Source organism: Molossus molossus, unplaced genomic scaffold, assembly GCF_014108415.1.
Source record: "Molossus molossus isolate mMolMol1 unplaced genomic scaffold, mMolMol1.p scaffold_m16_p_17, whole genome shotgun sequence".
Classification (NCBI taxonomy): Eukaryota; Metazoa; Chordata; class Mammalia; order Chiroptera; family Molossidae; genus Molossus; species Molossus molossus.
In genome coordinates, this window is record NW_023425352.1 from 71,610,014 (window position 1) to 71,626,216 (window position 16,203).

Genomic DNA, 16,203 nt, shown 5'->3' on the forward strand with positions numbered 1-16,203 from the left:
CAGTGTGATATGATATTGTCATTCTGATTTGCATTTTTCTTAATGATTCTGAGCATCTTTTCATTTAACTTGTTGGCCCTTTGTATGTCTTATTTGGAGAAACTCAAGTTCTTTGCCCATTTCTTATTTATTTGTTTATTCATCTTGCTGTTGAATTATAGGGGTTACTTTTATAGTTGACCCTTGAACAATGTGGGAGTTAGGGGTACTGAGTGCACCCTGCTAACCCCAGTTAGAAATCCACGTATAACTTTTGACTCCAAAAAACTACAGTTAGTATTTTGCATGTGTTTTCAGCCAACTGCGTTTGAAAACAGTGTTTTGATCTGCAGATGGGAATTCGAAAAAACTGTTTCGATCCACTATAGGTTGAATCTGCTGGTAGTTGGATCTGCAGATGCAATACCTGCAGATATGAAGGGCCAACTGCATTTACTGAAAACACTGTGTGTGTGATTGAGTAGGCCTGTGCAGCTCAGAACCGTGTGGTTCAAGGATCAACCATGTTTTCTTTCTTTATTATTTTCTTACGTATGTCTTTATTGTTGAGAATATTACAGATGTCCCCCTGGGTCAACTATATTTTCAGTAGTAACCACTTATCAAATATATCATCTGCAACTATTTTCTCCTGTTCTGTAGGTTGCCTCTTCACTCTTTTCATTGTTTCCTTTGCTGTACAGAAGCCTTTTAGTTTGATGTAGTCTTACTTGTCTGTTTACTTCTGCTGCTCGTGCTTTTGGTGTCATATCCAAGAAGTCGTTGCCAGAACCAGTGTTCTGTATCTTTTCTTGCATTTTCTCTAGTTCAAAAGTTTCAGGTCTTATGTTTAAGTCTTTCATCCATTTTGAGTTGCTTGTTGTATAATGTGGTTTCCCAGCACCATTTGTCGGAGGACTGTCCTGTTGTGTAGTTTTGGCCCCCTTGGTGAATAGCATTTGACCATATAGATGTAGATTCATTTCTGGGCTCTCCACCCTGTTCTGTTGGTCTGTATATCTTTATGCTGGCATCCTGCCGGTTTGATTATTGTAACTTTGTGATATGTTTTGAAATCAGGAAGTGCAAGTCCTCCAAGTTTTTTGTTATTTCTCAAGACTTTTTGGCTATTTATGGTTGTTTGTGGTTCCATATGAGTTTTAAGTTTGTTTTTCTTATTACTATAAAAAATACCATTGATAGGAACACATTGAATCTGTAGATCACTTCAGGTAGTATGAACATTTTAACAGGGTTGTCTTTGAATCCGTGAAGACAGGATGTCTTTCCATTTATTTGTATCCTTAGTTTCTTTTCAACAGTGTTTTGTAGTTGTCAGTATACAAATCTTTGGCCTTGTTGGTTAAGTTTATACCTAAGCATTTTCTTTTTGATGCTATTGTAAATGGGATTTTTTTTCATGTTTTCTTTTAGATTGGTTTTTTTTGTTGTTGTTAGTTGTATAGAAATGCAACTGATTTTTTAAAATTTATTTTTATTGTTGAGAATATTACAGATGTCCCTCATTTTCTCCCCTCTGCCCCCCTCCATCCAGCTCCCGCCCTATCCCAGGACTACACCTCACTATGAAGCTGATACTTTGGTATCTGGCCCATGTCTGAACGAGGAGGGCGTCAGTGGAGCTCAGAACCTTGACCTGCCCTGCTCTCTTGTTATCTTTGGAGCCACAGACACTTTTTTTTTTTTTTTTATCCTCACCCGAGGATATTTTTCTAATTTTTATTTATTTTATTCTATTATTGTTATTTTATTTCTCACCCGAGGATATTCTTCCATTTATCATCAGACAGAATGGGAGGGAAGGAGAGAGAGAGACAGAAAGAGAAACATTGATGTGGTAGAGCCACACTGACTGGTTGCCTCCCGCATGACCCGATCGGGTCTGGGGACAAACTGCAACCGCGGTCCATGCCCTTGAATCAAACCTGTGACTCATTGGTCTGTGGGACGGCTCTCTAACTGCTGAGCCAAACTGGCCAGGGTACCTTTTTTTATCTTAATTATTACTGATTTTTAGAGAGAGGGGAAGGAAAAGAGAAAGAGAAACATCGATGAGAGAGTAGAACATCAGTTGGCTGCTTCCTGCACACCCCTACTGGGGATCAGGTCTGCAACCTGGGCATGTGCTCTGACCAGGAATTGAGCCAGCAACCTTTTTATGGACAGGACAATGCCCAGCCAACTGAGCCACACCAACTAAGGCAGATAACCATTTTATTATCAAAAAAATTACCTGAATTCCACGCTTTATTTTGTTTATGTATTTACTTATTTGTTTTTATTTTCACTCTCACCCAAGGGTATATTTATTGAGTTAGAGAGGGGTGAGGGAGAGGAACATCAATGTGAGAGAGAAACATTGATCTGTTGCTTCCCAAACACACCCTGATTAAGGATCAAACCTGCAACCTCCTAGGTATGTGCCCTGACCAGAAATCAAATCCACAACCATTTTGGTGCTCAGGATGGCACTCCAACCAACTGAGCCACCCAGCCAGAGTTGAGATCACTGCTTTTTAAAAAGGATGCTTGAGCTTTGGGGCGCCTATTGTTTCCCGAAGTCTTTGGGTCTTAGAGGCTACTTAAACGAGCTGTCTGCTCCATCCCTGCAGGAGGGTGCAGGAGGCAGCAGATCGATGTTTCTCTCTCTCACCCTCTCCCTTCCTCTCTCTCTAAAAAATCAATTTAAAAATCAAGTACCACATGATCTCACTTATTTGTGGAATATAATGAACAAAATAAACTGATGAACAAAATAGACCCAGAGACATAGAAAGGAACACGGTTCAGACTGACAAACCTCAGAAAGGGGGGATGGGGATGGGGAATGGGGGGGAGATAAACCACAGAACCTATCTGCATGTGTGTGTAACCAATGGCTACACACAACAGTGCTGGGGGGCGGGATGGGGAGGAGGGTGTCTAGAGGGGGAAAGGAAGAAACATCTGTAACAAAAATAATTAATTAATTTTAAATCTTACAAACAAAACCAGTCTTGTGGAGTTTACACTGTGATCTTGATGTCAAAACATGATTATTTTGAAGATAATAGTTGTATTAAAAGATAACTTTGTATGGTGCTCAATTTCAATTATGTTAGTTCACTGCAGCTAGTAAGGAAAGATAGGTAATTTTTTTATGCAAGTTTTTGGCCAATCTTGAAGTACGTTTCTCCTCGTGTACTCTCATTTTTTTGTTTGTGGTACTGAAAATATGTAGATTATTATTATCAATCTTCTTTGAAAGTAAGGATTTGTTCAGGTTTAATCCTATAGATTTGATTATACAGGCTCACGGTGCTGAGTGTTACACTGAAAGGTTTTTATGGTTCATAGTGAATTGATCGCCAGCAAACTGCCCTACCCGGAATCGGGCAATCCCCACCTAGTATGAACATGCATACACTTTGCTGCAGAAGTCATGGATGTTATTGCATAGCGCTCCTTTTGACTCCACTGTGTTTTGTAACATGTGCATATGTACCATGTTTACCTTCATAAGATTTGAAAGCTTTTGAATAATGGCCCTCATCTGGCCCTAAAAGTTTCACTTAAATGAATATGGGCCTTAAGCACTTGTTCTGAGCTGCCCGAGTCCATGGCTGGACGAATGCGTGGCAGGAATCAGTAGCACGAGGGATAAAGAACATGTTGAATTAATTACATTGATTCATACGTAGTGCAAACCTGGCAAGAGCGTGCATTTCTTCTCTTGGTTGGTAGTAGTTGTCCTCTAGAGCACTGGTTGTCGGCTGAGTGGGCACAGTGACCCCCTTGCGGGGGGCGCCAGGTGCTGTCTCCTGCTCTGCCCTGTCATGTTCATGCACTCAGATCACTCATTGGGGTTTCTGTTTTATGGAATTGGACAAACTTTCAAGGGTGAAATCTCTCGTTTGTGCAGTCTCCCACCAAAGCTGTGTATAACGCCAGGCACTGGAACCACCCAGACTCGGAAGAGCTGCCTGGGCCGCCAGCGGCGAAGCCTCAGAGTGTCCCGGTGAGTACTGTCGTCAGTGCCGCGCGTCAGCGTTGCCCTCTTGTTCAGGATTTGAATGTCTCTGACTTTCCTGTTCAACAGTTTATTTTGGACTTCCTAACTAAAATGTAATGGCTTCCTAATTAAAATTTAGTTCAGTTCATTGGAAAAGTGAGGATTGTGGACAGGGTTACAGAAATTCTGGTCCTACTAGGTTAAAAAAGCCTTAAAAAATATTTTTACTTTTTATTTCTGACCCACATTTTACGGAATTTATAGTATTTGGTTTTAAAGGGCAAATTAGTCCATATTTGAAATTTGTATTAACTATTAAGAGCTGTATTGTAAGTTACATTCTACATGGATCTTAAAGTCACTTTGAGTGGTTAATTTGCTTATTCCTGCATTCCAGTAATAACTTTTAATTCAGAACACATTTGAAAAAGATTATCAAATTATTTTCTTCAGAATTGCTGGTAGGACCGTATATATTAATACATGTAGATAATGATGACACCTTAGTCATCTGGAGCAGTGATGGAGTGTGGTTTTTATAACAACTACAGAAGTTGGGAATAAAGATCTTTCTAAAATACAATGTGTAGTTAGTTCCCTCTCTTCTTAAATTGAATATATTCAACATCTTTTATTATTTTAAAATCATCAGTGTGCCCATTAGTAATTATATGCTGTGCTCTTATTGTGCCTGTTTATTTCTGCCCCAAACGATAGGTACCTGTGCTTTAAACATTCTCTTGTCTCCTGTTGTAGTTTTTGTATTCCATCCCTAGCTTCTTACAAGTGGTATTTATTTATATATGGAATTGTGGTTCTTTATTCTTTCTAATGGTCCTAGAGACAAATAACAGATTGTGTGAAATGTAAGTTTAAGAAGGAATTACTGAGTGGTTCCTCTGTAAGTAAAACATACATTAATCTTACCTAATGGCGACTGGAATTTTAAAGTATCTCTCAGGACCTTTCAGAGGCCTCCTCCTGTCTTTTTTGGAGATGTTTATACGTGTGTGTGTGTATATGTGTGTGTGTGTGTGTGTGTGTGTGTGTGTGTGTTAGAATAACTAACTTAACACCTCTTTTAATAGGTGAGGCTATCTTCAAAGGAACCAAATCAAAAAGATGATGGAGTTTTTAAGGCTCCTGCACCACCACCCAAAGTGATCAAAACTGTGACTATACCTACTCAGCCCTACCAAGATATAGTTACTGCACTAAAATGCAGGAAAGAAGACAAAGAAGTAAGTAGCCATGTAGTTTTACTGTGCATGGATAAATTTTTGTGTGTAACATTTAGCCTTTTAATATCTTGAACACAAATACATCACACACTGATATTCACAGCTTTGAGTTACGAACTTTTCTTGTCCTATTACTACCAGTGTTTTGCACTCATCTTTTTCTCTCTTTTTAAAAAAAATATGTTTTTATTGAATTTTTTTTTAGAGAGGAAGGGAGAGATGGAAACATCAATATGAGAGAGAAGCATCGATTGGCTGCCTCCTGCACACCCCCTACTGGGGATCGAGCCAACAGTCCGGGCATATGCCCTGACCAGGAATCGAACCGGGACTTCTCGGTCCATGAGACAACACTCAATCCACTTAGCTGCACTGGCTGGGCACTACCAGTGTTCTATTTATTTATTTATTTTTATCCTCACCTGAGGACATTTTTCCATTTTTTGTTCAGATTGGGGGGGGGGGGGAGAAGATGATGTGAAAGAGACACATTGAGTGGCTGCCACCTGCACGACCCAACCAGGGCCGGGGACAAACTGCATCCGAGGTATGTGACTTTCGCGGGAACCGAACCCGGGTCTCTCTAGACCACAGGCTGACGTTCTAACCACTGAGCCAAACTGGCCAGGGCACTACCAGTGTTTTAATAACATATTTTTCAGTTGTCATGTAATAAACGATTTTATACAATTTCAAATAAAGTACAGCAAGCCTGTAGATTTAACTAAATATACTAGTTCATAGTGACATACAGGAATACTTATTTTTTCTTGGCAGTTATATACTGTTGTTCAGCACGTGAAGCACTTCAATGATGTGGTGGAATTTGGTGAAAATCAAGAGTTCACTGATGACATCGAGTATCTGTTAAGTGGCTTAAAGAGCACCCAGCCTCTGAACACGCGTTGCCTTAGGTGAGGTCTCGTGTGTGTGACGTGCGTGCTCCGCTCGCCCAGGTGCTGCCGGCGCAGGCCCACGCTGGTGGTCTCACCGCGGACGTAGCTGCAGCCAGCGTGGTGTGTTAGAATGTGATCGATCTCTTGGGAGGGACTTCATCCCACGTGGATAAAGGAAGGCTGTATGTTCGTAGTCTGGTAGTGCAGGCTGCAGTTTCCAGATTTCTGAAAGAAATGTGATGCTGAAGAAGCTTTCAGGTTCCTCTAAGCCCATTACTTTTGACATGCAAGTGATACATTTGATTCATTTAAGCATTTTTAATTTGGATAATCTTTTGCATACTATAATGGATTGAATATCTTGATTTGATTGAATTATCCAGTCAGTGAGAATACATTCAGTTTTTATAAAATTCATGTATCAGAGAGGCATTATGAAAAGTAGCTGAGAGTTTTTGCTTTTAACGGTAGTAGTAATATAAGAAATAAACCAAAGATGGTTATTTGTTATTTATATAGTTAAATATAACATACCTAGTCACACATCATACATGAGTAAATGTTTAATGATTTGGTTGCCTGTGCTTTTCACGTTGTGACCTGTGGAGGCAGTGCTTTGACACGCCGCACACTGGCTTGTTTGGTGTTGTGCAGACAAGACACTGATGCATCAGCTATTTTTAGTCTCCCTAACCTAGTCTGTTTTCTTCTAGTGTTATTAGCTTGGCTACTAAATGTGCCATGCCCAGTTTCCGAATGCACCTGAGAGCACACGGAATGGTAGCGATGGTCTTTAAAACCTTGGACGATTCCCAGCACCATCAGGTATTTTTAAGTTTCTGGGATTGAGAAGCATTATTTTAAAATTCTAGTCTTATTTGGTTATTGACAAATATCTTTATTATATATTTGCATATAAATATTTCCTAAATGTGGGTTGAGTTTTATTTGCTAAATATATAGAACTTCATGCTAGAAGTTTTTGCTTAATAAATCATTAAAGATTATTTTCTCATGGCATTTTTTCTCTTGTCAGTCTGTACTATTGAAACATTATTCAGCTATCATAGCATACTGGATATTTAATTCTATAAGCATTGATTATAGAATCAAAGTATTGGACAATCTTTTACTACTCTTTGATATCAATAACACGACAAAAAAGGTTTTGAATTTTGTCTGGATGTTGAATCAGGACAAAGCTCATTGTGAGAAAGAATTCCTCATTTTCATTTTCATTTTGTTGATGCTTTCTCTTACAAATGTATAGTAAAACTCAGGTTTAACCTTTTTCAAGTTAAAAAAAGTAATCATTACTAATTATTATCATTAGTGGTATTTTGAGATGGCTTTATTATATTGTTGTTCAGGGAAATTGTTTCAAGTGCAGAGTAGGAGACACAGTCTGAGTCTTCGGAAACTGAAGCAGTGTGCTTAGCCCTGAGCGAGGACAGCCCCGTTCCCATGCCGCGGACACAGGGCAGTGGGAGGAGGGGAGAGCCGTTTGTCTGCGCTCAGCAGTTACGAGAAGACGGGCATTAATGTGTGTGCTTTGGGCAGTGGGTCTCCCAAGGCCTGTGCTGTGTCACCTAATGTCCAAAAGCAGCTTTCTGTGGAAGCATGTGTCAGTCACTTAGCCTGAAATCTCTGCTTTGGGGGATTTAAAATTTAAATGTTTGCATATTGGATTGTTTTTATGCATTGAAATAAATGTAAGTATAGTATATCTCATGTGTTGGAATAATGCTTACCTAAACTGTATCACTCATTACCTGTAGATTTTAGTACCTATTACACGCAAAGTGTGCCAACTACCTGATTTGATTGATTTGGAGAGCACATTATTTTATTTTTAAATACTTGGTTCAACCAGATCTGATTGGTTTATTTTAAAGAAATGAATCTAAAGGTATTTATTTGGGCATTTTAGTTTTACATATAGACACAAACTCAGTTGTATTTATTTTACAGAAAAACGTAACTAAGTTTCTGAGAGGGTTTAAAACACATTATTGATTTTATTTATTGAAATTTGTTTTTTGACATTTGATTTCACTTAATCAAAAAGAATAAAAGTAAAGTGTGTCGCAAAATACGATTATATAGAAAGAGCTGGCAAGGACGTGCTCTGTGAACTCTGCGTGAGCAGGAGGGGCCAGAGGCCCGAGCCTCCGCCGCTCTGGGGGGGCTCCCTGCGGCGGGCAGAAAGCACGCCGAGAAGCCGCAGCACTTCGCTTGCTCGAGTCACGCTTCTGTGCAGTACTGTAAGGGTAGGGGTTTCAGTGAATAAAACATTTTCAAGGTTTCCACCGTATGAATAAATGTCAAAATGGTCTGATTTCCTGAAATTGCCACTAATTGATTAAATTGATTTTTTTTGGGGTCTGTTGAAGAATCTGTCCCTTTGCACAGCTGCCCTCATGTACATATTGAGTAGAGACCGTTTGAACATGGATCTTGATAGAGCTAGCCTAGATCTAATGATTCGACTTCTAGAGCTGGAGCAAGATGCTTCTTCAGCTAAACTGCTGAATGAGAAGGACATGAACAAAATCAAGGAGAAAATCCGGAGGCTCTGTGAGACCGTGCACAACAAGCACCTCGACCTGGAGAACATCACGGTGGGTGCTCTATCCATTCGATGACGTGTGCTTGGGGAAAGGCATTTCTGACGGCCGTGTGTGGCTTCGGACAGATCGCGTAACCTCGTGGTTTACAATTCGAATGACCCCAGGGTTTACTTCTGAGCACCATTCTGTTCCCTGCCTGAAATGCCCAAAATAGCCCATCTGTATTTAGTTTTTTGTTAGTAAAATTTTTATTGCATTTTGCCTACTCCTTTTCTCTTGATTTTATTTATTTATTTATTTACATTTTTTTTATCCTCACCCGAGGACATTTTTCCATTTTTTGTTCAGATAGAGTGGGAGGGAGAGAGAGGAAGAGAGAGAGAGAAACATTGACGCGAAAGGGACACATCGAGTGGTTGCCATCCGCACGACCCAACCAGGGCCGGGGACAAACTGCAACCGAGGCACATGCCCTTAGCGGGAACCGAACCCCGGTCTCTGGGCTGCAGGCCGATGCTCTAACCGCTGAGCCAAACCAGCCAGGGCGATTTTTTTTTTTTTTTAAATATAGAAACTACATTTAAGCTATTAAAAATTTGAATTCTTATTGTCTTGTGGGTTTCAGGAATGAGGATTCAGAAAGGTTGCAAGGGCCCTTTCAGTGAGCATTTACTTATTCCGGAGTATCTTGGGGTGTCTATTCAACTGCTTCAAGGGACCAGGACTCAGAAGGAAGATTCCAAGACACATGCCTGCCCCAAGCAATGTCCCTCATAATTGGGGTCATGGCCAGTAGCTACCCTTAGGCTCAACCCACCTCTCCAAGTTTCAGAGGACAGCGTTGCTTTTGGTTGATCCCAGTTCCCTGTTTATGTCTCTTTGACTTGTAGAATCAATAATAACCCCCAAGATTACTGGGCCAGTAGAAGGTAATTCGCCTTGTTTTGAAAAAAAGTATTTGTTTATATGTAGCCTGACTTTCAGGTATTTCCACCATCAAAACCATGTTTTCTGCTACTGCCTATGAGCTGCAGATGGTGGCATTGCCTCGGAAATGACAGGATGCTGCTCTGTGGTGAAGGTAGAGTAGGGACCTGGAATAAAATGCAGGTTGAGGCGGGAAGGAAGGTAACATTAAAAGGCAAGATACAAAATTGACATGTGCTACTGCATAGTACTTTCATGTAGTGAAGTTCGACCAATAGTTGTATGCTCAGATGGTGGATACACAATCCCTCTACCTCACCAAACTATTTTTATACTACTTTTTAAATGTATTCATAATTTTTATTTACTTTTAATATCTTTACAATATATACAAAATTTTAATGATATCAAAGAATACATTTGAGCCTGTAATTTGTATTTGCTGTATAATTGAATAAATGTACCTCTATGTGGGTTTTTTTGGTTTGTTTTTTGTCTCCCATACTCTTCAACATTAGGTTTTTTTCAGGTACGTGGTATTAAATAACATGATAAACTTGTTTATTGAATTTCCTACAGGGGTTGTTGAATTCATTAGGATGGTAAATGTCAGCATTAATGATTTTCTTATATTGTGTTAAACAGTTTATTCACATGATTAAAACCAGAACAGAACTACTCATTTTAGAATGTCTTTTCTCCTTCCTAACTTAATATCTGTTTTAAATCTTAAGTAGACATTGTTTGTACGTTGGCTATCCCCCTATAGAAAAGTTTTATTTTATTTTATTCTATTAATTATTTAAATAATTGCCTAATTTCTTCCTTGAGATAGATGGCTACTCCTGATGTGCCATGGAAAGATAATTTAGAATGTTAATATCATGGTGTTTGCAGATATCACTCAAATCCCAGAGCTGACAGCAGCTGAGGGTGACATTCTGGACGATTGGCCGTGCTTCCCCTCTGCGGGCCGCCGGGGTGTGGAGGAGCGTGCGCTGTGGGCTGTGCTAGGATGCTGCCTTAGAATGTCCCCACAGTAGCCTAAACACCAACATCTTCTTGTGTGCCAATAGAAACAAATGATAACCTCCCTTTTTAGCATAAAAACTTAAACGTTTTTGCTATATTAACATCAGATTACTGTCCCCTTTCTTCCTAAATAAAGAAAACTCACTAGCCTTCACATTCACTCTGACTCATGAGCCTAACATACCTGAACCAGTCTCATTAAATTACTCTTTCAGGCACTGAGAATGAGCATTGGGCAAAATGGATCTATTTTTGTAGTATTGAATTCAGTTCTGTGTCCCCTTGGACATCACCTTGTTAGACTGAAAGGTTCTAGATCCCTTCTAGGTCTGTGATACTAAGATCTGATGTTAAGGTGTTTTTTGCATTTCCAAATACCTAAGTTATGACCCTTTCCAAATAGGCCAGGGGACTGGATATGAACTTAACTCTTTCAGAGGGAGGCAGCCTTGGGAAGAGCCGATCTTCGCAGCTTTGCTAATGAAGCACTTCTGTTAGGCCGGGTCCTGCTGCACCAGGAACCAGACTGCTCTTTGTTGTGGGCTCGCGCTATGCTTTTGCAATGAAACTCAATAGAAAAAATAGTAATTAAAGACAAATAAAGAGGAAAAATCTTTAATCTGGTTGTAAATAAATATTTCTTAATATTACTGTTCTAGTGGTGGCCCTGAGTCGGTGTTTATATAGAATTTTGTCATGGTGGCCACAGGATGCTAACCCTGCAGTAGGAGGTGTAAGCCCAGTAAATCTGGAACAATGAAAGCAACAAAGTGTTTTTATTTGGAATAGACAAAGATAAACATATAACAATAAAAAGATGAGCCAACTACAGGTATATACGGAAAGAAGAATTGACAGGAAACAGTTCATTAACATGTGAAAAGATGCTGAAGTTTACTGTGATTAGAAAAATACAAACCAAAGCAATAAGATACCGTTTTTACCCTCAGGAAAAAATTAAAAGTGATAAGCTTTTGAGGATTCAGAACAACTGACACTCACACTTGCTCCTGGAGTGTTACTTGTTTAGCCTTTGTGGTAAATTAATCCAGTAAATTGACTTAGAGTTAAAGTTCAGCCATCCCATCCTTGAGCCTCTATACCCTAGAAATAGCACCAGTATCTGTTTCACTGAAGCAAGCCAATGGTTAAAATGATTTCTTCAGTTTAGACTATTCAGATAAAAATTAAAATTACTTTAGTTTTACTTATGAAAGCTCTTAACTGCATTATGAAGATGCTATGGCTCTGGCTGGTGTGGCTCAGTGATGGGCACCTTCCCGTGCACTGAAAGGTGCCCGGTTCCATTCTCAGTGAGGGCGCGTGCCTAGGCTGGGGTCTGGGTGCGTGTGGGAGGCAGCTGCTGATGCCTCTCTCTCTCTCCGCCCCTTCCTCTCTAAAATCAGTAAGAAATTAAAAATAATAATAATGCTGTGAGCTGGTAGCATGCAATGAACTTTTCTAAAGAAAACCTCTAGAAGTGTTGCCTCGGAATCGTTGCTAAGAGTGAGGATTCATTAATGGTGCTTCTGATTTTTAGACTGGGCATTTAGCTATGGAGACGTTACTGTCCCTTACTTCTAAGCGAGCAGGAGACTGGTTTAAAGAAGAACTCCGGCTTTTGGGTGGTCTGGATCATATTGTAGATAAAGGTATGATAAATATATATATAACATTTTATATATTATTTAAAAGCCTAAATATTATTTACGTATTTCAAAAATAATTGCATCAATTTGAAAAAATTTGTTCTTTTAGTAGCATCTTGCAAATCTCTAACTTTGACAGGAAATGCCATTAATGTTTTGAATTGGGAAGTGATGGAAAGAAAATAATTACAAATAAAGTCTCATAGTATAGAACTGAGAGTGAGTAGTATTCAGAGGTTCTAGCACATTCAGAGCATGTGCAGTTGGCTTTTACTGTTAGTTCAGGGGCAGGTATTGAGGTGATGAGACAGACTGATGTATGTCCTTTCTCTCCTAGTGAAAGAATGTGTAGATCATCTAAGTAGAGATGAGGATGAAGAGAAACTAGTAGCCTCGTTGTGGGGAGCAGAGAGATGTTTACGAGTTCTAGAAAGTGTAAGTATTGACAACTATTTGGAGAAAAGTATTTACTCTTTTAATTGTGACTATGTGAGAGTGCCAAATAATTTTTATGTCTCTAGAGGTTAAGTTTTAAAGAAATTCAAATTGAAATTACAATGTATTCTTTGAGCAACCACTGTCAGTGAACAAGTAAAATGAGCAGTTTAGTGTTTTAAGGATGTGCTGCTCCACACGAAACCTGTGTGTCAGGTTTGTTTATATTGCCGAATGTTACCCTTCTTGCCTTAAGGTGGGATTTTGCTTAAATGTATTAACTTGTTTGGGCGGGGGGATGATAGTTAAATGCAGTCAGGTTTTTTTGTTTTGTTTTTTACGTAATGGGGATTTTCCATAATATTTGGCGTTGAAGAACGATAACAGTTGAACTGGGTGCCATGCGTGTGTTTGTTCTTTGGCTTTTATGAATAACTTAACCCAGTTCAGTGTAGATTAGTCAAGATGCATAGATTGTGTATTGATTAGATTGGAGTAGCTAGGAACTGTTTGAAACATCTGTGGGAAAATAATCTAGTGTAATTAAAAGTTTCTGGCCCTATTCAGGTAGCTCAGTTGGTTAGAGCGTCATTCCTATAACCCAGGTTGCAGGTTTAATCTCTGGTCAGGGCCCATTCAAGAAGCAACCAATGAATGCATAAGTAAGTGGAACAACAAATTTATCTCTCTAATCAATCAATAAACAATTTTCTGGCTTAGTAGAAACTGTTCCTTCTCTCTGCTAGAGTGCTTCAGGCACACTTGGTAAACATATATACAGAGATGGGCAAAGTATTTTTACCGTGGTCTGTATGGAAATAATAATACAAGAATAAATGTTCGTATACTCACAACTGTAAACCTACTTTTGCCAACCCCTGTATGTTTTTTATTCTAAATGAAGGCACTTAAGAATTTTATTAGTTGTACATGAGTTAGATACCACTCTTCTCTGACATTCAGGGTGCTTGGTGATTCATTGGTAAAGATCACAGAATCATGAGAGCGAGCAATCGTAACAGTGATATTTTAATTTTATAATGAAGAGAGAGCTCTTCTATTTTAAATTTGGAACATGTGGGTCGTTATTCCCTTACATGACAAGGGCTGAATTTCCTCACCTTTTATGTCTTTTGGAGCACCAGTCATAGTGTGTTCCATGTGAATAAATAAAGTTTTGGATTGTACAGTTATGCCAATGTTTCCCTTTTAGGTGACAGTGCATAATCCAGAGAATCAAAGCTACTTGATAGCATATAAAGATTCACAGCTCATTGTTTCATCAGCTAAGTAAGTCTGTCTGAAATAATCACGCTTTTTATTTAAAGCATTGGATTGACCATAAAGAAAATGCTGTTGTATCATCTTCCTCCATAAAATACTTGTGTCTGTCGAATCCCGTGTCCCGGAAGCGGTGCGAGCAGCACAGGCTGGGGCGCAGGCTCGAGTCAGCGGCGGCACCTGCTTGCTCGAGGCGGTGGCGGCAGTGGAGAGAACAGTGTGCGTGTGCATGTCAGATCGTGACACTTTAAAAATGGTTATAGTAAAGAATGTATATATATACATAAAATATAGTCTTAGATTTTGAAAATGATTTTTAAATGTCTCTTGTATGTTATATATATTATAAATAATATGTATTAAAAGAGTTAATATATATGTATGAGGCCTAGAACGATACTTGTTGGCATACAGTATAAACACTGTCAGTTCTTTTTTTTTAAATCTTTATTGTTGGATGTAAAATGTATTACAGATGTTCCACATTTTTCCCCCATTGACCCCCGTCCTCCCCACTCCCGCCCCCCTCCCACCTTTTCCCACACTATTGTCTGTGTCCATTGGTTATGCATATAAGTTCTTTGGTTTATTTCTTCCCACCCCCCAACCCCTTTCCCTTTGAGGTTTGTCAGTCTAGCAACCAATTTGTACTTCTTCATCCCTTCAGCTTTTTCACCCATTCCCCCAACCCCCCTCCCATCTGGCAACCAACAAAATGTTCTCTGTATCTATGACAGTGTTTCTGTTCTACCTGTTCATTTTGTTTGTAGATTCCATTGTTGATAGATATGTATTCATTGCCATTTTGTTTGTTCATACATTTTATCTTTTTCTTCAAAAAGACCATCATTTCATATAATAACAGTTTGGTAGTGATGAACTCCTTTAACTTTTTCTTGTCTGGGAAAGTTTTTATATGTCCATCGATTCTAAATGACAGCTTTGCCGGATAGAGTAATTTTGGTTGTAGGTTCTTACTTTTCATCACTCTGAATATTTCTTGCCACTCCCTTCTGGCCTGCAAAGTTTCTTTTGAGAAATCAGCTGACAGCCTAATGGGAACTCCCTTGTAGGTAACTAGCTGCCTTTCTCTTGCTGCTTTTAAGATTCTCTCTTTGTCTTGAACTTTTTGCATTTTGATGATGATGTGTCTTGGTGTGGGCCTCTTGGGGTTCATCTTGTTTGGGACTCTCTGTGCTTCCTGGACTTGAATGTCTGTTTCCTTCACCAAGTTAGGAAAGTTTTCTGCCATTATTGTTTCAAACAGGTTTTCAATTTCCTGTTCCCTCTCTTCTCCTTCTGGCACCCCCAAGATGCGAATGTTGGCATGTTTGAAGTTGTCCCAGAGGCTCCTTACATTATCCTCATTTTTTTGGATTCTTTTTCTTTTTGCTGTTCTGTTGGGTGTTTTTTGCTTCCTTATATTCCAAGTCAATGGTTTGCTCCTCCTACCACCCTCCTACCAGTCTGGATGTGGCTGCTGCTTTAATTCCGTAGTTGTAGGACTTCTATTCAGCTTGATTTCAGGCGGTTTGGAATGATGGTTGTTCTGTAGTTTAGTTGTAACTTTGATGTGGTTGTGGGAGGACGCGATACCGCGTTTACCTACTTCCGTCTTGACCGGAAGTCCTCCTTGCTGTTTTTGCATGTATATCCAAAGTCCTTAGTATAGTATCAAAGGCCCACTCACTACCTGACTCAAGTTCATCTTTTTTTAAACCTCTTATTTGGGAGAATTTTGTACATGACCAAATAGTATAATAAACCCTGATGGTACACATCATTCAGCTTGAATAATCAAGACCAGTCTTGGTCTTGTTTCCATATGAAACTGTATCCATTCCACCTTCTATATAATCTTGAAGCAAACTACAGATTTATCATTCCTTCATAAATAGTTAAGTAAGTATATGCAAGAGGACTCTTTAAAAATATAACCACAGTACTATTTTCATAACTCTGTAAATTATTAATTGCTTAATATCATATACGCAGTCAGTATTCAGTTTCCAGTAGTCTTACATTTCTAGTAGTATCTGGTTTCTAATAGATTTTCTTAATCTGTAAATTTCTTCTCCATCTCTTTTGTCTTGATTTTGTATCCCACTTAACACCCTAAAGGCATGTGTTCTAGTTTTTTTTAACCCCGTTTTTCCTCCCTTACCAGAGAGTATTCTTGCA

The 16,203-nt window shown here is 39.1% G+C and overlaps 1 protein-coding gene across 6 annotated transcripts in view; it reads left to right on the forward strand.

Annotated features, from left to right (window-relative positions):
* WAPL (WAPL cohesin release factor) overlaps positions 1–16,203 on the forward strand; it is a 96,835-nt gene that overhangs the window by 63,701 nt on the left and 16,931 nt on the right. For 5 of the 6 annotated variants that reach the window (XM_036266022.1, XM_036266024.1, XM_036266026.1 and 2 more), the window contains exons 5-12: positions 3,902–3,997; positions 5,080–5,232; positions 6,010–6,146; positions 6,842–6,953; positions 8,522–8,749; positions 12,198–12,309; positions 12,644–12,741; positions 13,955–14,031. In XM_036266022.1, the coding sequence (XP_036121915.1) occupies positions 3,902–3,997; positions 5,080–5,232; positions 6,010–6,146; positions 6,842–6,953; positions 8,522–8,749; positions 12,198–12,309; positions 12,644–12,741; positions 13,955–14,031 (1,013 nt within the window). The remainder of the gene's footprint in view (positions 1–3,901; positions 3,998–5,079; positions 5,233–6,009; positions 6,147–6,841; positions 6,954–8,521; positions 8,750–12,197; positions 12,310–12,643; positions 12,742–13,954; positions 14,032–16,203) is intronic. The other variant, XM_036266027.1, reaches the window with a different exon arrangement.